Raw genomic sequence first — 23,100 nt, forward strand, 5'->3', positions numbered from 1 at the left:
GTGTGATCCACCTCTAATATTTTCCACAGTTTTTTTTTTTTTTTTTTTTTTTGGGTTACAAGTGTGCATGAGTCAAGTTGTCAACCAAGAGTCCCCATTGTAATTCTGACTTGTGTCCAAGGAAGGACTGGAAATTGGGAATAAAATTTCTTTGTATGTGTACATGCATGTGTGTGTACAGTGTATGTACATGATCATGTGGGCATGTGCATATGTTGATAAGAGGCTAGAGGATGATGTTGGTTTTGGTGGTCTTCCTACATTGTTCTCCACCTTTGTGTTTTGAAACAGGAGTTCACTGGTTCTGTGAGGCTGGCTGGCCAATGAGTCCCAGGGATGTCTCTGTCCTCCCAATGCTGGGGGACAGCCATATTCAACCACACCCAGTTTTTATTCAGGTGCTAGGTCTGTGAGCTCAGATCCTCATGCATGCATACTAGGCATTTTACCAACTGAGCCATTTCCCCAGCCTCAGAAATTATGTTCCCTTAATAGTAGCCTTCAAATTTGGCTCTTGGCCATTTGATAACTGATTGATTGTGCCTGTCTTCTGTAGCTTGGAATTGCGATTGGGTTTTTGGTCCCTCCTGTTCTGGTACCCAACGTCAAAGACCAGGAAAAGCTTGCCTACCACATCAGCATCATGTTCTACATAATTGGAGGCGTAGCCACTCTCCTCTTCATCCTTGTCATCATCGGTAAGATCTTTAGTAGGCTGTTGGTGGGTGGAGGGGTAGGAAAGTTAAATCAAGATATGAGCACGCCCTAAATACCACATATACCTAGAGACGTTGGAGGTAGGGCTTCTTAGAATCTTTGGACATTTTAGCCTCAGTAATTGTTCCTAATACCATGCTATCCTGGTGCTATACTTTGTTATCAGCCCTGAAGAGGTTTAAGTTGATCAGTTCTCCATTCTCATCTCACCAGAAGAATTAGGTAGACTGCTGTCACCTTGATTAAACCCAGCAGCGACCTTCAGTGTCATAGACATTGTGTTAAGAATGTCTGATTCTCAGCCATACATGGCGTTGTGTGCCTTTAATCCCAGCACCCAGGAGGCAGGAGGATCTCTTTGACTTTGAGGCCAGCCTGGTCTACAAAACAATTTCCAGGACAACCAGGGTTATACAGAGAAACCACCCTCCTAACCGCCCCCCCCCCAAGAATGTCTGATTTAATCTATTCCCCAACAACCCAACGAACAAGATGCCTTGTAGGACTGCTTCAACAAGGAAGCTAAGACTGGAGGGAAATTCAGTAAGTCATTCCAGTTAGACAGCAAGCACGTGGCCGGGAGTGGATTGAAGTCCAAGTTTGTTTAGTGCCGCACTCTAAATTACAATTACAGAGTGTAGAGAAAGGACTGGCCATTAATTTATCCTTGAGCAACTTAATCCCAACAAGCAAACTCAGATAACTGCTAGTAATATTTTACACAGATGTCCAATTACTCACCCACATATTTGATTATTTATGTTTCCTGGCTGGCCCCTGTGATCCTTGTACTCTAGGCTGAAGCAGGAGGATGATTAATTCTAGGACATCCTATGCTACATAGGGAGACCCTGTCTCACAGAAAACAAACAAAACATAGCAAACAACAATAAAAGTGAACAACAACAACAAACATTTATTGTTTTCATGTAAGTGATATTAGTAGGGTCAATTCAAGAGACGTCCAGGTAGAGTTTTCTTCCATTAGCCTGTTAATCACCCATGTAAAGGCTACCCTCTGCCCTCTGCCCTGAAGTCCTATCTCAGGTAGTAAAGTTATATTCCTGTGTGCTGGCTCACCTGCAGAGTCATGGAGTTAAATGTTTATGCCATATCAGAATTCTCTATGTCATTTCATTCACGGTAGCTTAGAGAAAGGACAGGGCTAGCATCAAGAAGCTGTGAGAGGGAGCAAAGGAAGAATGAACCAGATCAGGGTGGTTTTAAATTCTACAATGCCTGCCTCCAAATGCTTGTGTTTGTGGCTAATGAGGTCTAGGATCTTTGTGACTGCAAACCTAGGTGGTAGGATGTTCCTATGTTTGGCTTTTTTATTAGGTAGTAGTCAACTGAGTGAAGGATGAAAAAAAAAAAAGAAACCTTATTTGTGTCTCGGTTCATGCCTGCCGAATCCTTGAGACAACACCTAATGCTGTGGAACTAAATCACCTTCTTGCATTACTTTCTTCTGATGGAAGAGAAGCTGAGCAGCCAAAACAATGGATGGCACATTCCAGTGGGAGAATTTATCCAAACTATTATTGGAGAAGGAAGAGGCAGGGCTCTAAGTCAAAGCTGGAATGGTTGGGGGTGGGGGTTCTTTGATCTGCTGGGAGAGCCAGCCTTATTTCCAGAACTTCCTCTGGAAGCAACTGCTCACCTTCCAGGAGATGTCTCAAGGGACTCGCCAGAAGCCAGGCAGCGCTTGCTTGCTTGCTTAGATGATATGGGGGAACCAGTTTAGTCAAACAACTAGTTAAATACACCTGCCCACCAAAAAGCCGGATGGCACTCGGTGGGGTCACATCACACCAGCTGTGTGGAACTGGTGCGGTCCCCCACAGTCCCTCTTCAGCCAAGAGTGACACAAGAGTGGTCTTGTCTCTTTCATGAGACAAGTCTGATTCAGTGTTGGTGAGACTAGGAATACACTCTCAACTTTTGCTACTGTAATTTTCACTGACTCAGGGAAGAGCTTGGCTGCCATGTTGCCAGGCTCTGTGACCCTGTTGTCACATATCCCATTCCCCCTTGAAAGGATCTCTGGTGCTCAGCCACTCACAGGCTTCATAACCTTCCAAAGTTCCACTTTCGCTTCTCATTCATGTGTGTGCCCATCTCCCTTCGGCTTTGCAGCAAGTTATTTGCTAGTTATTACAGGCTGCCTTGATCTTTGAACACTGCCTGGGAGGCTCAATGATTCTGGCCCTCCACTGGCTATTAAAGAAAAGGAAGTATAATAAAAATTACGGTGCTGGAGATAATAGCTCAGAGAGTGCTTGCCTTGCATGCTCCAGGTCCTAGGTTCCATCCCCTGTACTACAAAAGAGAAGAAAGAAAGAAAGAAAGAAAGAAAGAAAGAAAGAAAGAAAGAGAAAGAGAGAAAGAAAGAAAGAGAAAGAGAGAAAGAAAGAAAGAGAGAAAGAAAGAAAGAGAGAAAGAAAGAAAGAAGAAAGAAGAAAGAGAAAGAAAGAAAGGAAGGAAGAAAGAAAGAAAGAAAGAAAGAAAGAAAGAAAGAAAGAAAGAAAGAAAAAGAAAAGAAAGAAAAAGCAATGAAAGGACTCTGTGCAAAGCCTCAGACAATGAGAAATAACTTGAGGAGAGGAGTTAGGAAGATTTCTCTAGAAACAGTGTTATTGCCTTTCCCGCCTCAGCTCCTCCCTAGATGATGAGCCAGCTCACGTCTGTGTGGCACTGGTTCTCCCAGGCTGGTGGTACCACCCCTCCTCATCTCTATTACTTTTCTTTCAGTATTCAAGGAGAAGCCCAAGTATCCTCCCAGCAGGGCCCAATCCCTGAGTTATGCTTTGACGTCGCCTGATGCTTCCTACTTAAGTTCCATCGTCCGGCTCTTCAAAAACCTCAACTTCATGCTGCTGGTCATCACCTACGGTAATGAGTGCCCAGGAGTGCTCAGAACCAGCCTGTTCTGTCTGTGTTTCTCAGTCTTTCCAAGTCCCAAGTGTGCATGTGGAGTTGTTTACGGTTGACCCTGAGGGCCCCTGCATATGTCTGAAGGTCCACCCTAGAAAAATCATCCTTGTCCTTGCTGGTTTTGGTAAGAGCTTGTTGGTATCGCCATATCTGTAGAGCAGTTGAAGATGATCGCCCCTCTGTCAGTGATATCTTAACACTTAGGACTCAAAGTAAAGCTTCAAGTGAGCCTTCTGGTGGCTCCGCAGTAGATGGGACTACAGGCATGTGCCAGTAGTGGCTCATAACCATCTGTGACTCCAGTCTTAAGGGGTCTGACTCCCTCTTCTGGCTGCCCCAGGCAATGGGCGTGCACGTGGTACAGACAGACTCTCAGACAAAACATCCATTCACACAAAACAATAAATAAAAATTAAACAGCTGCATACCAGGTTTATCAATGCCCTTTATCTCAAAACCTTCAGTACTGCTGAAGTACTGGATAAGAGATTGTCAACCCCTTAGAGAAGAATATGTTTTTCAGCCGCAGGCCAAAGCTGGCAACCCCTCCTCCTGCAGAGCTCTAGAGGCCCTTGTTAGCCGTAAAGTCTGGTTCTCCATCCCTCATTCCCTTCAGCTTCTCAGTTCCAAGTATGCCTCTGCATTCATCCCCAATAAAGTCTCCAACCTCTAGACATGTCCAACTAAAGCAGTTGTGACCTGCCGGGGACGAGGCACGTAGAGGGTTGGCTATTCTCTAAGTAGAGAGGAGCCACGTGGGGAATGTTAGGCTTCGGACCACCCTTTAGACTCAACCTTCCTAACTTCGACCCTTTAATACAGCAACTCATGTTGTGCTGACCTCCAGCCATACAGTTACTTTTGTCACTACTTCATAACTGTAATTTTGATACTGTTATAAATCATAATACAAACATCTGTGTTTTCTGACAGTCTTAGGCTAACCCCTGTGAAAAGTTCATTTAATCCCCAAAGGGGTTGCGACCCACAGCTTGAGAAGCACTGCTATAGACAGTGAAACCGGATGGCTTTGGGTTCTCTTCCAGGCCCTGGATTCCATGACTCCAAGCACTTTTACCTTTCGCTCTATCTTGAGTGCATCCCTCTGACTGCTGTTAACATTATGGCTTCTGACATCTGGATATTTGAGGGCTAGCTTGCGGCTCAGGGGGAGATAAGTGCTTAAGTGTTTTCTGTGGCTGTCCTGGAACTCACCTTGTAGACCAGGCTGGCCTTGAACGCAGAGATCCACCTGCCTCCGCCTCCCAAGTGCTGGGATTAAAGCTATGTGCCACCACTGCCCAGCTGCATTTTGAACTTTTAAGTGGTCCCTGAAATAGTTCTTTTTTTTTGGAGGGAGAAACTGGCTTTCAAAAAGGAAGGGGACATCCAGTGATGACTGTCACGAATCTGCCCACCCCCTGCTCAGGCTCTGCATGTCCTAGTGATGTGCTTGGCAGCATGGAAGGCTCCCAGGGTGGACATACTGCCGCTTCCCTGAACTGATGGGGGTTTACCTTGTTGGAAGTCAGAATTGAGAATCAGACCATCCCCTGGATTTATGGAGGTGGTGCCATGCCCTGGGGCAGGCCCGGAATTTCATTCTCTTCCCGCTCTGGAGTGTGAGTTACTCAACCCTTTGGGGTGGACTCACGTTGTCCGACTTGTGTCTAGCAACACTTGAAGATATGGGGAAGAACACCGAAAGACTGATTCAAGAATCACATATCAACTGCCAGCTCCTCTGGGGACAATGTGTAGCACATGGGAAAGAGGGAGAGCCTTCCAGAGAGTATCTCTGCTCCCTGCCCTTCTCCACCTGAACCAGTGCACGGGGAAAGGCTGTTAATAAATCACACTACCTAAGTCAGTATTTCCAGCCTCAGCCATGATAGCCTCACCTGGAAGGTTTGCTTACACGCAGATTACGGGGGCTCTTTCCCAGCACCCGTGATGCAGTTGTGTCCGGGGTGGGGTTGGGCACGTGCTGATAGACTGACCATACATGGTCACTAGCTCACTGACCCCCCACCCCCACCCCCAGGTCAGCTTTAGCATCCTGGGCCAGGGTGCTCTGGATTCTTTGCTGACAAAAGTGATACTATTGAGGTGTTCCCTCCCCGATTCAGTTGGATAATGTCTCTGTTTCCCTGCATTCTTCCCACCTTGTTCATCCCAGCTGGGGACCTAAGTGAGAACGGCTGTTCCACCTAAAGCCAAAGTTCACTTGGCTTTGGCAGGGTCAGGCTAGGCCAGAATGCTAACGGATGAGCAAGCAGGAAGGGTGGGAAGATAATAGGACGAGAAGAGAAGAGAGCAGGAGCTATTTCCTTTCTCCCTGTTCTCTCCCACATTCCAGCCCACCCCACTTTTCAGGACCTTGTCTCCTGAGGACTCTCTTGACACAGGAATGGAATTCTAAGTGTGTGGGTATGTGGTTGAAGTGAGTTGGGTTTGTTTTCCAGTAAGCTGCGGATCAGACGCCCGACTAAACATTCTTTATAATAGTTACAATTTGTCGGTGTGTGTGCGCGCATGTGTCCACATGACTTGCTGTATACTTGTGGAGCTCAGAGGGCAACCTGTGGGAGTAGATTTATTTCAACCGTGTGGGTCCTGGTGGTGGAATGTGGGTCCTCAGATGTGGTGGTAGGTACTTTTATTCAGCATCTCTCTGGTCCTCTGTGGGATGTTTTCTTATGTGACAACCACCAGCCTGGCAGTTGTGATACCTTGGGTAACTTGCGGCATGTGTTGGCTCTCTGTGGCCCTGACTTGTTGAGTAGGCCATACTGATCTCAACCGTTTGCATCTGTGGGGTGACCTGCTGAGAGAGGCTGGGATGGCAAGAAACTGGCCTGGCTTGAAGACACCTTTGTTTTGAATCATGAAACTAATAACTGACATCAAGGGCTCTGGAGACACCAGGGGTAAATTCAGACCCAGATTTACCCTTTACTTTAATGCCTGTGTGCCTGCAGGGGTGGGGATGAAAATTTTTATCTATTTGCATGAAAATTTGACCTTCACTTTGTATCTTGCTCCTTTGGAAGCCTGATATAGGGAGCATGTCAACTATTTTAGCAGTGTTGATGATTAAAAAAAAAAAAAAAAAAAAAAAAAAAAACGTGATTTAAGATGGGCAGATGATCCCGGGCCATTCACGTGCCTTTGAAAACAGTGACTCTTTTCACTGGCCCATCCTTTATGGCTAGAGAGTTGTGCTCCAGGGAAGCATTATACCAAGGAGATTATTGTACTCAACTTTCATTGTTCCTCAGCCAAAACCTTGAGGCCCACATAGAAACAGCATCAAGATGCCTCTATGATCTGAGGCTCTGTGAACTGGCCTCACTAAAGCTGAACTCCCAAGGCTTCCCTGCTGTGTGTCCTGTCTCATACTCTTCTCCACAAATCGATGAGTTTCTATGGTAGTCTTGTGATCTTCAATATGCAGGCAAAGCAATAAACAAACAAACAAATAAAAATAAAATAAAAAGCCCTTAGTAAGCACTATAGAATGCCTGTTCTTGTGGGTTTTTTGTTTGTTTTTGTTTTTCTTAAAGATCATGAAATTTGCAGGTAAATGGTGGGAACTGGAAAGGATCGCCCTGAGTGAGCTATTCAGAAGCAGAAAGACACACACGGTATATACTCACTCATATAGACATATAATATAGGATAAACCTACTAAAATCTGTACACCTAAAGAAACTAATCAAGAGGGAGGACTCTGACTAAAATGCTCAATCCCCATCCCGAAAGGCAAAGAGGATGGACATCAGAAGAAGGAGAAAAGAGGAAACAAGTGAGGAACCTGCCACAGAGGGCCTCTGAAAGACTCTGCTATGCAGACTATCAAAGCAGATGCTGAGACTTATGTTGGACAGAGTGCATGGAATCTTATGAAAGAAGTGGGAAATAGTAAGATCTAGAGAGGACAGGAGCTCCACAAGGAGAGCAACAGAACTAAAAAATTTGAACACAGGGGTCTTCCCAGAGACTCATACTCCAACAAAGTACCATGCATGGAGATAACCTAGAATCCCTACACAGATGTAGCACATGGCAGTTCAGTGTCCAAGTTGGTTCCATAGTAATGGGAACAGGGACTGCCTCTGACATGAACTGATTGGCCTGCTCTTTGATCACCTCCCCCTGAGGGGGAGCAGCCTTACCAGGCCACAGAAGAAGACAATGCAACTACTCCTGAGATCTGATAGACTAGGATCAGAAGGAAGGAGAGGAGGGCCTCCCCTATCAGTGGACTTGGGGAGGGGCATGTGTGAAGAAGGGGGAGGGAGGGTGGGATTAGGAGGGAAGGAGGGAGGGGTTTATGGGGGACACAAAGTGAATAAAGTGTAATTAATAAAAGTTAAAAAAAAAAGATAGGCTTCTTATTCATGATCCTCCTGCCTCAGTCTCCAAAATGCTGGGATTATGTGGGATATGACATAGTAGTAGTATGTATCACCTCACTCAGTCTTGGGTTTGCTTTCAAACTGTGTGCATTTTTCTCATGTATAGAAAGAGGATGCTAACACTACTTAATTCTAGGGAAATTATAGAGACTGCATGGTCCTTAGAACAGAGCTAGCACTTATGTATGTGGTGCTGTCATCATTATCATTATCTTCATCATCTTCATTACCATCATAGTGATCCTTGAAGAAAGGCCAGGAAGCCCTTTCTCCTTTTGGTCAGTTCTGGTCTCAGCGTAGTTACTGATTCATTGTGTGGTTTGGGGTGAATCACCTTATTATCTACTTACTTTCTTTTTTGTTCCTTCCTTCCTTCTTGTATGTTTTTGTATATACATATGTCTATATATACATATATGTATGTACAACATATGCTTATATGTTATATTTATATATACATATGTGTTCATATGGATATGTGCATCTTTTCTCAGTCACTCTCTGCCTTTTTAAGTAGTATTTTTATTTATTTTTTTGAAATTTTCACATATTTATATAATACATTTTGGTCATACCTAACTACTGCCTACCTTCAGTTCCTCACAGTGTCCCACATTCTGTCTCCTTCCTGATTCACCATTTATTTATTTATTTATTTATTTATTTATTTATTTATTTGAAGCCGAGTCTCTGACTGAAACCTGGAGCTCATCAGTTTTGCTAGGTTGGCTGGCCAATGAGTGTCAGGACCCACTTGTCTCTGCCCTTCCCCAGAGTGCTGGGTCTACCGGCCCCAGAGGCCATGCCTGGCTCTTTGCAATGTATACTAGAGATCTGAACTCAAGTCTTCATGCTTGAGTGGCAGAAACTTTACCAACTGAGCCATCTCCCCAGCCCCTATTCTCTCTTTCTACCAGAAATTTCTAGGTATGCCACCATTTGTTGAATAAACTGATGAAGTAGGGCATCAACTAAATGCTCATTTGGGTGTTCTTAGTTTTGCGTAGTAGATCTGTGTGAGGAGAGAGGAGAGGCAGCCAGCAGGTAGAAGGGTGCCAAGGCTCCAAGCTGGGTGCTCAGAGAGAAAAAAGGGTCACTGGGATGAGGTGGAGAGTATCCAGTGCTTGTTTGAACCCCGAAGGTTAAAGCTGAAAGGAGGAACATAGACGGTTCTGACGTGGAGTGGTCCTGTACAGAGTCATCCGGAGCAGGTTAAAGGAATCATGGTATAATGGTGTGTGGCTAAGAAAGGATTGTGTTGGTTGCTCTGTGTTGTTTTCAGAAGAACTGGAAAGTCACCTCCCATTTCCCTGAATTTTTCTCCTCTGTGGATACCATGCAGAGTGGCCGTGGGGACAAGGATTTCTTCTGACTTCCCTAACGGCTGCAGGGAGGAGAGATGCTAGCCCATGGTCTGAGAGGAAGCTGATCCTAATGTGTTCTACTCTCCTTCCTTCAGGTCTGAACGCTGGTGCTTTTTACGCCTTATCCACTCTGCTGAATCGCATGGTGATCTTGAACTTCCCGGTAAGGCAGGGAGATACCAAACATTCAAGTGTGTCTCTGCAGAGGCTGGGTAGCTCACTCCGGGGTCTAGCTTGTTCCAGGTAGCCTCTGATGGCAGTGTGCTCATGGGATTTGAAGGGAGATGGCCCTGGGTCTCAGTTTAAGTTTTGGTAGTATTAAGCGATGTCATAGTATGATTATGACAAGCTTGTTATCACCTTAGACCTCTCTTCTACAATAGACATATTACCTTTTTTTTTTTTTTTGAGGCAGGATTCCACAATACAGCCTTTGTTAGCTTGGAAAATTAAAGAGATCTGCCTCCCTCTGCCTCCTGAGTGCTGGGATGAGAGGCATGTACAATTATGCCCAGCTACAATTACCTCTTGAAAGATTATTCTCTAAGAGTAGAGAATAGGGTCTGGAGAGATGTCTCAGTGGCTAAGAGCACTGGCTGCTCTTCCGGGGGACCTGGGTTCAATACTCAGAACCCACATGACGACCCCCAACCACTGTAACTTCAATTCCAGGAGATTGGAAACTTTCTATTGGCCTTTATAACCACTGGGCATGAATGTGGTATACATCTATCCGTGTAGGCGAAATACCCAAATACCTGAAACAAAATTTATATAAAAAGACTAGGGAATAAGTAATGACATATAATGTGTGTGTGTGTGTGTGTGTGTGTGTGTGTGTGTGAGTGTGTTCATATAATATTTATTATATAGGCAAGGTTTAATTTTGAACTTATATGTTCAATCATATTGAATGCTTTGGTTTTCCTTAATTTTTATTTATTTTATGTGTATGGGTATTTCGCCTGCACGAATGTCTATGCACATATGTGTGCTTAATGTCCATAGAGACTAGGAGAGGGCATGACATCCCCTGAGACTACAGTTGCAGACAGTGGTGAGCTGCCATGTGGATGCTGGGAATTGAACCCTGGCCTCTGGGAAGGGCAGCCAGCTCTTCCCAGCTCTTAACTGCTGAGTCGTCTCTCCAGCCCCATTTTATTTCTTATTAGTTAAGTTTTTTTTTTAGACAAGGTCTTCTTATGTGGACCTGGCTGTTCTGAAATCAGTGAAAGCATTTGGTATAAATGTTTCCAGAACCAGTAAGGCTGGATATTGGGAAAGCGATACTGAGTGTCATAGAGTCAGGCACACCAAGGCCATCGATGTCACACTTGCAGGGGCAGAAGCCACTACCGTTAGCTGTCCCTGTCTTCAGAGCTGGTTCTAAGATCATATTCTAGCTCTGTCCTTAAAGCCGTATGTCTGTAACTTGGGTAGCAGGCTAATCTCACTGTGCCTCTGTTTCATGTCATCAAATGGGTACAGACTGACTCCTAATTGTATGGTAGGCATTATGAGAGTTAAATAATAATTTCCACACTTTTACATATTATATTAATACTATAGAAGGATATATATATATATCCTTCTATAGTATTATATATATATATAACTACTAGTGCCCAACATGTTTTGATTGCAAAATGACATTATTATCTACAAGTGTGTTGGGCCACATTAATAGCTGTCCTGGGAAGCATGGCCACAGTTTAGACCCACTTGAAAAATGGATGAAATAAATGTATGGGTGCCAGTAGATTTTCCCATCTATAAAAGGAAACAATGATACATAAGATAGAATTGCAGTAAGGATTAATTTAAAAATATCTGGGCTGAGCATGGTGGTGTAGCCCTTTAATCCCAGCAGTTGGGAGGCAAAGGCAAGTGGATCTCTGTGAGTTCAAGGCCAGCTTGATCTACAGAGCAAGTTCCAGACAGGGGTAAATAGTAAGACCCTGTCTCAAAAACAAACAAACAAACAAACAAACAAACAGACTAATTAATTAATTAAAAAAATTTATCTGCCTGAAAGTGGTTCTAAGGATAGAATTTGGTTGACCATGGTACTCTAGCATACATAAATACACAGCTGGGGTATGATTATTATTGGGAGGTGCAGCTATTCTAGAATGTTCTCCAGGTTGTTGTTATAGGGGCCATCTTGTCCTGGCATTTGCTAAATACTGGCTATAATGGACCCCACGGGATGGTCTCTGTGTCATTTCCAGGGGGAAGAAGTGAATGCCGGAAGAATCGGTCTGACCATTGTCATTGCCGGGATGTTTGGAGCAATGATCTCAGGCATTTGGCTGGATAAGTCCAAAACATACAAGTGAGTAGGATCACGACCTGGATCAAGACCTGGGGCCCCTTGCTTTTGGAATGCATACTTATTGGAACATAGCTCATTAGCTTTAGGGGAGGGGTAGCAGCCAGAGGTCTGAGTGGTCAAGCAGGCATCTCCCACTTTCTCTTGAGTCACAGTTTCCTCATTTACAAAGCAGAACACTGTACTCACTCTGTGGGATCTCTCGAAGGCTAGCTTAGTCTTTTTCCCATCCAAAAGCCTTGTGGAAAGGACAGAGGACAGAAAAGTGAAAACAAATCTCAGCAGTTGAAAAGTTTGTGGAAACGCCAAGGAGAGATGAAGAGGTGATTTCCCTGACCCATACCCTTGGCTGCTCTGGGCTAACTGAGCTCTCTGTGTTTTACACCAGTTTGCAGTGCATTTAACCTTGCAATTGTTTTTATCTTGTTGGCAAATATCACGATGTGCCTTGGGCCTGAATATCCAGTATATTTGTAAGAGCACAGAGTGATCGTAAAAGATTTTCGTACATGCCAACCTAATCCTGGCCTATAAATACAAAATCCTGACACCCCGCTCTGCAGATGCCAATGCAGTAGAAGGGTCTGCTTTGTCAAATGCAAGCTGGGGGTCGGAGGGATGGCTCAATTGATGAAGCGCTTGCCCTGTAAGCTTGCCCTGAGTTGGATCCCTAGGATGCACATAAAAAGACCCACATGGTGGCATGTGCTTGTAATCTCAGCCCAGGGATGTAGCCAGGAGGACCTCTGCTGTTTGCTGGGCAGCACTTCATCAGCCAGTCTTGAAGGAATTCTTCAGAGGACAGAAACTAGAGGACAGCCTCCCAACCTATTTCTAACCTACACCCATGTGTTGAGAATCGAACCCAGGACCTGTGTATGCTAGGCAAGTAATGGAGTACTGAACTATGTTGCCAGCATTTCCAGTCCTGTCCTTCCCTTTTAGTTGTGACTCGGTGGTGCCCCTCACACAGGGGGTCTTCGGTGGACACTAGCTGCCAGGAGGCCCTGCACCAGGATAGGCAACATTCTGAGCCCCTTTGTCAGAGCCTTCCAAAGTTCCCAGTGTCTGGAGGCAACAGACAGTGGTGGACCTGTTCTGTCACACAGACCCACTTCTGTGAGCCTCACAAAGTGAGGGCAGGTCAAGCCTCACTTTGGCTGGCCTAGTCAAAGGCCAGCTGAGGCCACTCCCAGGGATGTGGCTGCTAGCCTTACTACGGCAAGGAGCCTAGCTCGGCTTAATTGCCGCTGGTGAAGCTTGGCTGCCACCTCGTCTCTGCGTCTGTTAGTTGCTTGTTTCAGCCAGATACAAAAGCGCTGAAGGCTGGCCGCCCCCAGACAAGAGGACAGCAGTGTCCCTTTTTCCAGGGCCTGCCCTGCAGCAGGAGAAGGGAGGGACTGGAATGTTGGCTTGGCTGGATCGTGGGCAGCCAGATGACTTAGATGAATAAGAAAACACAGTAAAGGCCTGAGGAGACTCATGCTGTGCCCTCTTCAGAGATGAGACATGGCCAGTTCTGTCCAGAACCAGCGGTCAACCAGCTCTCTTCCTCTCCAAACTCCTGGATTTGGCTGCTTTGGGTTGAAGGCTGGAAATAGTTTTTTGTATTTTTGTCTTTTTAAAGAAGCTACTGTATGAAGGTAGAGTTGTGGTTTAATAAACACAGCAGAAAGAAGCTTTTTTTGTTGTTGTTATTTTGTTTTACTTTCTGGTGAGTTTGTAGAAATCACTGAGACTGACTCATGGTCATGAGCATGCTTTCTGTGGGGTGGTGGGAATGGAGGAAGTGGATGGGGTGAAGGGAGATGGTCCCTTATTCTCAGAAGCAGGGGAGTGCAGCATCTCCTATTGGCTATGGCTTTGATTTCTTTCCAAAATGCAACTGCATAGTAAATTATTATTCCAGTGTGTAGCTTGAGACAGTGCCCGATGTGTCAGACCCAGCTTGTGTTCAGATCTTACCTTCTGCATTTACTCAGCTAGTGGTTTGTTTGTTTGTTTGTTTGGAGACGAGGTTTCTCCGTGTAGTCGTGGATGTTCCTGAAGTTGATCTATAGACCAGGCTGGCCTCGAAACTCAGAGATCCACCTGCTTTTACCTCCTGAGTGCTGGGATTAAACGTGTGTGCCACCACCAGCTGGATTTATCAAGTGACTTTAAACACATATCGAACCTGTTTCTTCATTGGTAAAATTAGGAGTGGCTGGAAATTTCTTGGCAGGGTTGATCGCAGTCATAAAGACCTGTGAAGTATGTAAGAGAATCTGAACCACAATAGAAGTATTAGTTTCATATACCATAGCTGGTGTCCCTTGCTTCAGAGGAGACAGGTAAAGGTTTGTTTGTGTAGCCCTGGCTGTCCTGGACTCGATTTGTATACCAGGCTGGCCTCGAACTCACGGAGATCCACCTGCCTCTGCCTGGGATTACACCACTGCAACTGCACCGCCTCGCCCTGCTGACATGTAAAAGTTTTGAGCGCTCAAGTCTGAGTCCTGCTGTTCACAGGAAGTGGTACAGGGAACAGCCTGTTTGGAGGACTCAGGGACACAAGAGAGTCCTGGGAGGCCAACACTGTGAATGAAGAGAGTGTGTGGAGGAGCGTGGGAGCAGTGAGCCTGACATCAAACCCAGCACAAAGAGAAAGGCAGCAGGGAGTAGGCAGTGGTTTCTCCCTTTGGCTTTGGAGTCAGGCACTTAGCTCAGGATAAGAGAACATTCTCTTTCAACTCTATTGTCTGGACCAGAGTAGTTCAAATTCAGTAGATTCAACAGGAAAAGCTGTGCAAATGGCCACAGGAAGAATTGGCATAGGTAGCTGGCAAGCCAGACTACCGCCCAACATTGCTACAGGGTTTTGATTCCCTAAATGTAGCAAGCAGCACCGGAGGCTTTAAGGAGCTGGCTGGGTGGTGGTGGCATGTGCCTTTAATCCCAGCACTGTGGAGGCAGAGAAAGGCAGGTCTCTGGGTTGAGGCTAGCCTGGTCTACAAAGTGAGTTTCAGAACATCCAGGGCTGCACAGAGGAACCCTGTCTCAAAAACAAAAACGAAAATAAAAACAGAAACAGAAAGAAAGAAAGGAAGCTTCTTCTTTTTGGCGAAAGACAGGACAGAGCTGTATTGTTCTTACCTGTGGATGGGATACAGGCGAGGCTTGTGGAGAGGTCTGTACAGATAGAGAGCATGCGGCTAGCAGAATAGCCTCATATTTACCTCGTCTTCCCCTTCGCAGCATCGATCACGGTGCGACTGTTAACTGGACATGAGTACTTGTTGGGTTAGTGTCGGCAGGTGTGCTGGCACGCTGCGGAGAGCCGGAAGGGGAATGGAGGCTCCGTAGCTCCTTGTGGAGTGAACAGCTCAGCCTGCTGGGTGCTGTTAAAGCAGACCGTGTGACTCACTTCCTTCTCATTTTTCTGCAGGGAGACAACGCTGGTAGTGTATATCATGACCCTGGTGGGCATGGTGGTGTACACGTTTACCTTGAAACTGGGCCATTTGTGGGTGGTATTCATCACTGCTGGTACGCTGGGGTAAGTCTCATGTCTGACTTGTTTAATTGGAAAACACGTCCCCTGGCTCCTAGAGTGGCCCGTGGCCTAGGATGCAATGCGTGTCCTCTTTGCTGTCTTCTCACAGGCCTCAGGAAACATGGAAATGGTGCTGAGGGGTCTTAGGCTGGGGGTGGGGGGGGTGCATGCCTTGAATGCCAGCACCCAGGAGGCAGATGCAAGCTGATCTCTGTGACTTTGAGGCCAGCCTGGTCTACATAGTAAATTCTAAGACAGCCCGGGCTAATGTAGAGAGGCTCTGTCTTGAAACACCATAAAACAAAACAAAAACAACTGGGTTATATCAAGTAGCTGGGCTATCCTGCTGGGATGGAATAAAGCATGAATTATGACCTTCAAGACATTCTGCGACGCTAGGGAATGTTTAGTGGCTCCGAGTCCAAGGTTCAGTTCTGCTCTCAACTTAGAGCACAGGCCTGCCAACTGATGTTCTGAGCTTCCGTCGTCTCCTCATCTGAAGAGGAAGATAAGTATGACCGACTCCATAGGATAACTGGAAGGAAGGAGAGAGACCATGATATGAAGACATGGGGAAGCATGGGGTGGGTGAAAGGAGTTAGAACTGGCACTTTTGGATGTGTTGGGTGAGCAAATAAATGCACAGAGCCCCAGGCCTTTGCAGAGACCTCCCTGGGCTTCACCTCCCAGTTAGTTTCCTTCAGGCAGCATGATGCCCTGTGAGAGTGAGTGAGAGACACTTGGCTCTCAGTCCTTCTCAGCCGTCTCCTACTGGGAAGGAAATAGGGAGAACCCCAAACTTCTTCTAGGTCCCAGAGATCCATGGTGACAATGTCCAGGAACTTTTCCTTCCAACCCAGGGCCTCTGGATCTAGGACTCATTCTCAGCTGAAAGTGAAACACACCAGGCACTCTTGCCCTTCCCTGAATGCTAATGTGTCATTGCTGGGTAGAGGGAAGAGCATGGAAAGACATTAGAGACCCACTGAGAACAAGGCCTAGAGGTCTGCAGAGAACTCCCTGTTTTGACAGACCATCCTAGAAGATGGACAGATAACCTGATGGGAAGAGAAAAGCAGGGGAGGGAGGGAGTCTAAGGGGAAAGGTGGGCTCCCATTCTTGTTCTGGAGACTCTCCATCACTTTGTTCTCTGGTCTGGACTTCAGCTTCTTCATGACTGGCTATCTGCCTCTGGGGTTTGAGTTTGCTGTGGAGCTCACATACCCAGAATCTGAAGGCATGTCGTCTGGCCTCCTCAATGTGTCTGCACAGGTAGGGCCCTGTTTTCTCTTTGCTCCCTGATTGGCTGTGAGCCTGTAACCATATGGCATCTTAACCATCCCCGTGGCTTAATTGATTAAGCCCTCGTTTCCTGCCTTCCTTATGTTTCTCCAGGTATTTGGGATCATCTTCACCATCTCCCAAGGCCAGATTATTGAGAACTATGGATCCTCTGCTGGGAATATCTTCCTGTGTGTGTTCCTTGCTCTTGGATCAGCTCTCACTGGTGAGTGAAGGCCTGAGAGCAAGATGAGAGTCATGCTACTCATGGGATGTTGGAAATTTGGAACCTGAGTCTTGACTGGTGATTATAATGGGGAGCACACATGTGGGGATAGATGGGAGGGCTTGATGGATTTCTGGAATCAGAAGGCCCATGTTTGATGTTGACTTTCACAACATGAACAAATGGATCAGGCTCTGGAGACCTCAGTTTCTTAATTTGTACAGTGAGGATTTGTTGGTGGTGGTTAGCACAGTATGTGTAAAGCCCCTTTTAAGAGACCCTTAAGTGAATGTCAGGATCACTATTGGCTTCTGCCTCTCAAGGACAGCAGTGACTTGGGACCTTTCAAGATGGGTGATGGTGCCAGCCACTTCTTGATGGTCTGAAGTAGGATTGGGATAGCTATGATCCTTGGGAAAATGAGGATTCCTTCTCTTGTATGAATTTGACCAGTGGATTTACTTGATGACTCTGCCTCTGACACTCTTCTTTTTCAATCTCAGCTTTTATTAAGGCAGATCTTCGGAGACAGAAGGCGAACAAGGATGCTCCTGAGACTGTGAGTGTGTTTGAGTTTTTTGGGGTAGGATCTGGGTTCTAAGCCTCTGATAAGGATGTGGCAACACAGGTGGGGCTCCTAGAAGCTCCCAGAAGAACTGGTTTCTGCTGTGACTGTGTGAGGCCAGCTCACCTCTCATAAACATGGCAGCCAAAGAATTTCCTCAGTGGGTGTCCAGTATTGCTCCTCTCTCAGAATCCTCTTCCATTTTCTTTTTTGAATTCTTCAAAAGATTAACTTTTATTTTATATGTGAGTGTTTGCCTGCTTGTACACATGCATCCCATGTACACGCCCAGTGACCACAGAGGCCAGAAGAAGGTATCATATCTCTTGGAACTGGAGTTGCAGGTGGTTCTGAACCACCATGTGGGTTCTGGGAACCAAACCTGGGTCCTCTGTAAGAGCAGCCAGTGCTCTTAACCATTGGCCCTTTCTCCATCCCCTTCTTTGACTTTCAACCAGCCTCCGGTCTCATTGTTCTGCTCCCCAGAGCATTATCATTGCTGTCACAAGCTCCTAAACAGCATCTGCTCTTGCGTTCTTAAACCAAGTCTTGAGCCCTCAGCTTCACTGTTATCAACTTGGTGTCTGTGACTAGCAAGGGAGCATCACTCTGTGGTGGTAGTGGTGGCAGCAGAGTAACGAGGATGGAGCCAGTAGGCTTCCAGAAGACCTCTACAAGGACCAGTCAAGAAGCAGGAGCTGGTGGCAGTGGAAGGTGTGGGACAGGGAATATGCTCTAGGACAGAAAAGTGATTTCCATCTGCCCTAGTCAGCTGGAAACCACTTTAACCAAAATGATAGAATTAAGTCTGAGCGAGGGCCTGGGGAACTCAGTGGCAGAGTGGTTCCTCAGCATTCACAGAGTCTTAAGTTCAGTCCCCAGCATGGAGCAGGAGGCACATTCAAGATAAAAGGAAATGCAAGTGTGACGAACCAAAGGAGGATATTTGTTTTACACACACACCCACCACCACCACCACCACCACCACCACCACCACCACCTCCACCACCACCATCAAATTCATTACAGACATATCCTTTGTAGAAAAAAAAAAAACAGAAAAAATATACAAAAATCTCAAAATCATTTCCTAACTATACTATTTACTATTTATGCATGTCCATGCGTGTGGATATATATGCACACATACTTTTTTTTCTTTTTCATGTGTATGCATGTTTGCATATGTGTAGGTGTGCCTGCATGTGGAGGCATGCGGGAATTTGGTTGGCATCAGGAATTTCCTTGGCCATCTTCCACCTTCTACGTTGAAGCAGACTCTCTGGCTGAACCCATGGCTCGTGCGTATAGCTAGTTTGGTTAGCCAGATTGTTCTGGGTCTCCAACCACCTTCTGAGTTCTAGAATTACAGGGGGGCTCACCATGGCTGCCCAACATTTGAATGGGTTCTAGGGATCTGAACGCATGTCCTCACGCTTATCTGGAGAATGTAGCAGGTGTTGGTTCAAACTTGGTGAGTCTGACCCTGAGTAGTTTATTTTAGGTTTATTTAAGCGCAGCACAGTTTGGTGAAAATTTTCCTGGTGACAATGAACTCAGTCCTGTGTGTATGACAAAGCACACATAAATCTGAGGAACAAAGCAAGCTAAATAAAGATCAGACGTGACTACCTCCGAAAGTGATTGCATCGAAACTCTTTGTAAAAGACATGTGACTCCGTCCATAAAGATGGGCTCTATAAATTGACTGAGAAAAACAAGTTTACTAGAGGGTCTGGGGAGGATCCGGTGTGGCCACAAAGGTCACCAGGCTAGGAACTACACCCACTACCAGCTTTCTGGGCACATTAGGTTAAGCATTCCTCCCCCCTGAAGGGATAGCCCTGTGTATCTAACACTCCTTGTTCTCCGAACCTCCTTGGTGAGCACAAAGACCTCCATGCCTCCTACATTATAATAATAGTACGGGGATTAATACGATGGAGGCTGGATTGCTAGGCTAAGGGACAGTATTTCCTGAAGGAATGGATCAGCTGTCATGTTTTAATTTATGAGTTGTTGACGTCTCTGGAGAGATGCAGTCAGTGCCATCAGTGTGTTGCTTCAGCTACTGTACAGGCGCACCAAGACTGAGCATTTATCAACTTGAAAAACCTTTGCCAGTTTTCTAAGGCAGAGCCGATTTCCCGCAGGGAGTGCAGAAAGTAGCCATTCGGGGCTATGTGCTGGCTTCTAAGGGAGAATCCTTTAGTTCTTTTTACTATTTGTATTCCGAAATCACATTCTAGAGTTGGCAGGCAGCAGCTAGCATGGGGGAGGGGGCAGGGAGCCTATAATAGAGTGTTTACTGGGAGATAGGGAAAGCCTAAGGTAGGACAATGTTATCTAGATCAGTGCTGAAGAGCAAAGGCCACCAAGGACATGGGCTTTTACTGTGTTGTCTATAAAGAGACACAATGATTTAGAATACTTTGGCCATAATTATATGACAAGCCTGGGTAAAGGTGTCTAAAATAAAATAGATTTTGGTGAAAAATTTTTAATTGGGACCATGACTTTTGTGTCATGTGTTTAAGTTGGAAGATAAAGGTAAATAAAATATATTTACATATTAGAATGTACTATACACTAATACTATAAATAGCTGATTATATTATATCACCAGTCCAGCTACCAGTGCTGTAACCTATGAAGATGTATATATCTCATTTTCTATTCTGTATGTTTGCTTAATAACGATAAGTGCTAAAGAGATTGCTCCTCAGTTAAGAGTATGTATTCACACCGAGGGCGTGAGTTCAATTCCTAATACCCCTATCAGGTAGTTCACCAGGTTCTGTAACTCCAGCTCTTCAGGCCTTGCATTCTGCTGAACATACCCTCATAAATACATACACACACACACACACACACACACAAACAAGCGTGCACATAAACAAACACACAGTTTTAAAAAGATAAACTTCATCATCAATTACATGTTATACCTCGTATCTACAGATATGGGCATTTCCATCCTGTTTCCTTTTTCAGTTGTAAAAATTCACTGTTGTTGGAGCCGGATCCTGTCCATTTACTCAGTTTGTCAATCAGATGGAGTTGTTGGCTCACTCTCCATGATGGCTGAATACCAGAAGTAGCACTGAATGGGACTAGGTACCCGTAACGGGGCTCACCTGTGCTTTATCCCTGTTTTGCATCCTTGTATTTGGGCCCATGGTCAGAGCCCAGTGAGGCGAGGGCATGCACCAGGTCTGGCTGCATCTACCCTTTCTACACATCAGGAGATGCACTGTTTAGGCAAAAAGAGAACATAACGACAGGGCGAATGACTTGACCTTGACTATGAGAACCCCTGGGTTTCCATTTGTCCTTCCAGCACCTAGACAGTGATGTGCGTCCCTGCTCCTAAGCTGTTTCTGATGGTGATTTTTGAGGCGGTGGCTTCAGAGGAGGCAGGAATGTGTGTAATAGGTGCAGGGTCAGCTGAGGGCTGTCTGAATGAAGTTTCCTAATGGCGGAGGCAGATCTGGTGCCAAAAGGCCTGCAAGGTTGAGAATGAAAGAGGGGGCTGGGTTACTACAGCTGTGGCCCTTGCTATGGATGGGGCCCAGGCATTCCTAGGGACAAAAGCACAGTGTGTCCAGCTGGCATTGGCTTCTGACTTGGCCCTGCGCACCCTCCTCTGGGCCTTGAGCAGTGCTGGCTCTGTAGTAATGTCTGTGTTCAAGGCCCTTTTGCTAATTAGAAGACAGCCAAATGCCCAAGTTGGCAATATGTGTAAGGGACCCCACAGGAAAATTTCCAGGCTATACCTAATCCCTAACCCACTTAATAAGCGTGAGCCAAGAGACTTCCTATAAGTGAACTCCATGCCACCCTTCCCCTCAAAAAGCCAAGCCCGAACTGGTTCCCTCCAAAAGCTTCTGCAGTGTTCTTCTCTCTGAATTTATATAACTGCATGGCCATTGAATTCAGATATAGTGTATCTTGGGGCATCTATCCCATAGGCATTATAACAGCAGGGTATCTTAAGCCATCCATTCCATAGACATTATAATAAACCTCATCCTGGGGTCCCTGCCTCCCAGTGGGCTAGTTGAGATTCTGAGTGATCTGCTGATTTGGAACTAGCAGCAGCTTAGTTGATGGCCTGGGGAGGTGAGTTTGGGGCTGCTGGAACAGGAGGCTGGCTTTTTTCCCTCTGATGAGTGGCGATGGCGAGGGAGGTGTCTGGGGAACACACTGAGCTCGCTTGTTTCCTTGTGTGTTTTATTTGCTCTGTGGAGACACGGAGGGGCCTCCCGCCTGTGTACTTGCCACCGATCAGTTATGGACAGGTAGCTGCTTCAGCCAGGGAGGAGATCTGTAGGCTGTAATCACAGGGCTGCCTGTTTTCTTTGCCCTCTAGAAAGTCCAGGAGGAAGAAGAGGAGGAGGAGATTAATACCAGCAAGGCACCCACTGTCGTGTCGGAGGAGGCTCATCTCTGAGAGAGGTGGCAGAGACTCAGGAACATAGACACTCACCTCTTGGCTCCACTTAGCTGTCACTGCCAGCACCTAGATTTTCACGGAGAAGCTTTTAGAGGAAGCAGGAGGAAGATGTGACTTGCATGGCGGTGCCTATGCCTACTGGACGCTACCCGAGGACCTGGATGGTTTCCTTGGGGAAAACCTCACCTGTCCCCAAATGCAGACTGGATTCCAGTCCCCTCTCCCTCTTAGGTCTTGGGCTAATATTGGGAGAGGCTGGTGGAGGGTGTTGGAGTCCATCTTTGCTTGGTCCCTTGCCATCTCTTTATCCCCTTTCTTCTCTCGTGGAGAATGCTTGCAGAATTTTCCTAAGAAAGCTTATTCAGGATATTAACTTTTTCTGATGTCTTAAGGCTTACCCAAACAAAGCCCAGTTTACTGAGACTGAGCAAGATGCTCTGCCCGAGGGTCATGATGAGGAAGTACCGTGGTTCAGCCTCCATCATTCCACCAGCACAGCTGTCAGGACTCTTGCCTTAGCCCTTTCTGCCTAACACTGCTGTCTCTCTTCAGACCTTTCCGGAGAGTCAAGGAGACTAAACGCTATAAACCAGAGCAAACCTTTCTGTGGCCTCAAAGGAGAAACTGACTGGCGAGGGCTCACTGTGTAGGTGGGACAGTGCTGGGGAGTCTGTAGAGCTCTGAACTGGAATGGAAGGTGCTTTCCTACAAAAATGGTGCTCACCTAGGGACGCGTGTGTCCCAGGCCACTCAGAATGTCTTCACTGGATATTACACTGGGAACTATAGCCACTGGGGGCACGTGGCTCCAACCTTTATTGAAAGTTAGTCTTATTTACTCTACTGTGACACAGAAGTATATCTCTGAGGAAAGAAGCAGAAGAAATGTCTATTTCAGTTAAACATGATCCCGTGTATTTTGGGGCCAGTATTTGCACAACTAAACCCTCTCCCTGCCCCTGCTAGCAAGAGTCCTTGTCAGGTATTTTAAATTTAAAAAGGTTCCTTCCCCACCCAGTCTGCTGGTTATACTCATGGGCTTTCAGTGTCTCCCCCAAGATAAACTGCTAACTATTTTCTCCTGTGCCTTAAGCAACTCTGGTCATGACCATTGTATTGTCTGGTCTTAAGCATACCAGAGCAGCCAGATTGCCTGCAGTGCTGGGGTGCCAGGCCAGAGGGGATCAGCTTGTGTGTACATGCATGCATATCTGTGTGTATGTGTGTGTGTGTGTGTGTGTGTGTGTGTGTGTGTGTGTGTGTGTGTGT

The 23,100-nt window shown here is 46.1% G+C and overlaps 1 protein-coding gene across 1 annotated transcript; it reads left to right on the forward strand.

Annotated features, from left to right (window-relative positions):
- Positions 1-556: 556 nt before the first annotated feature.
- Positions 557-23,089, forward strand: LOC129674811 (feline leukemia virus subgroup C receptor-related protein 2; the record flags this gene model as incomplete). The annotated part of the gene is made up of 9 exons (XM_055604912.1): positions 557-698; positions 3,469-3,609; positions 9,532-9,599; positions 11,668-11,771; positions 15,196-15,306; positions 16,470-16,575; positions 16,699-16,810; positions 17,314-17,369; positions 21,748-23,089. Coding segments are annotated over 9 exons (921 nt in total), but the record flags the coding sequence as incomplete, so codon positions are not given.
- Positions 23,090-23,100: the final 11 nt, after the last annotated feature.

Source organism: Psammomys obesus, unplaced genomic scaffold (assembly GCF_907164565.1).
Source record: "Psammomys obesus unplaced genomic scaffold, mPsaObe1.curated_primary_1811, whole genome shotgun sequence".
NCBI classification, from domain to species: domain Eukaryota; kingdom Metazoa; phylum Chordata; class Mammalia; order Rodentia; family Muridae; genus Psammomys; species Psammomys obesus.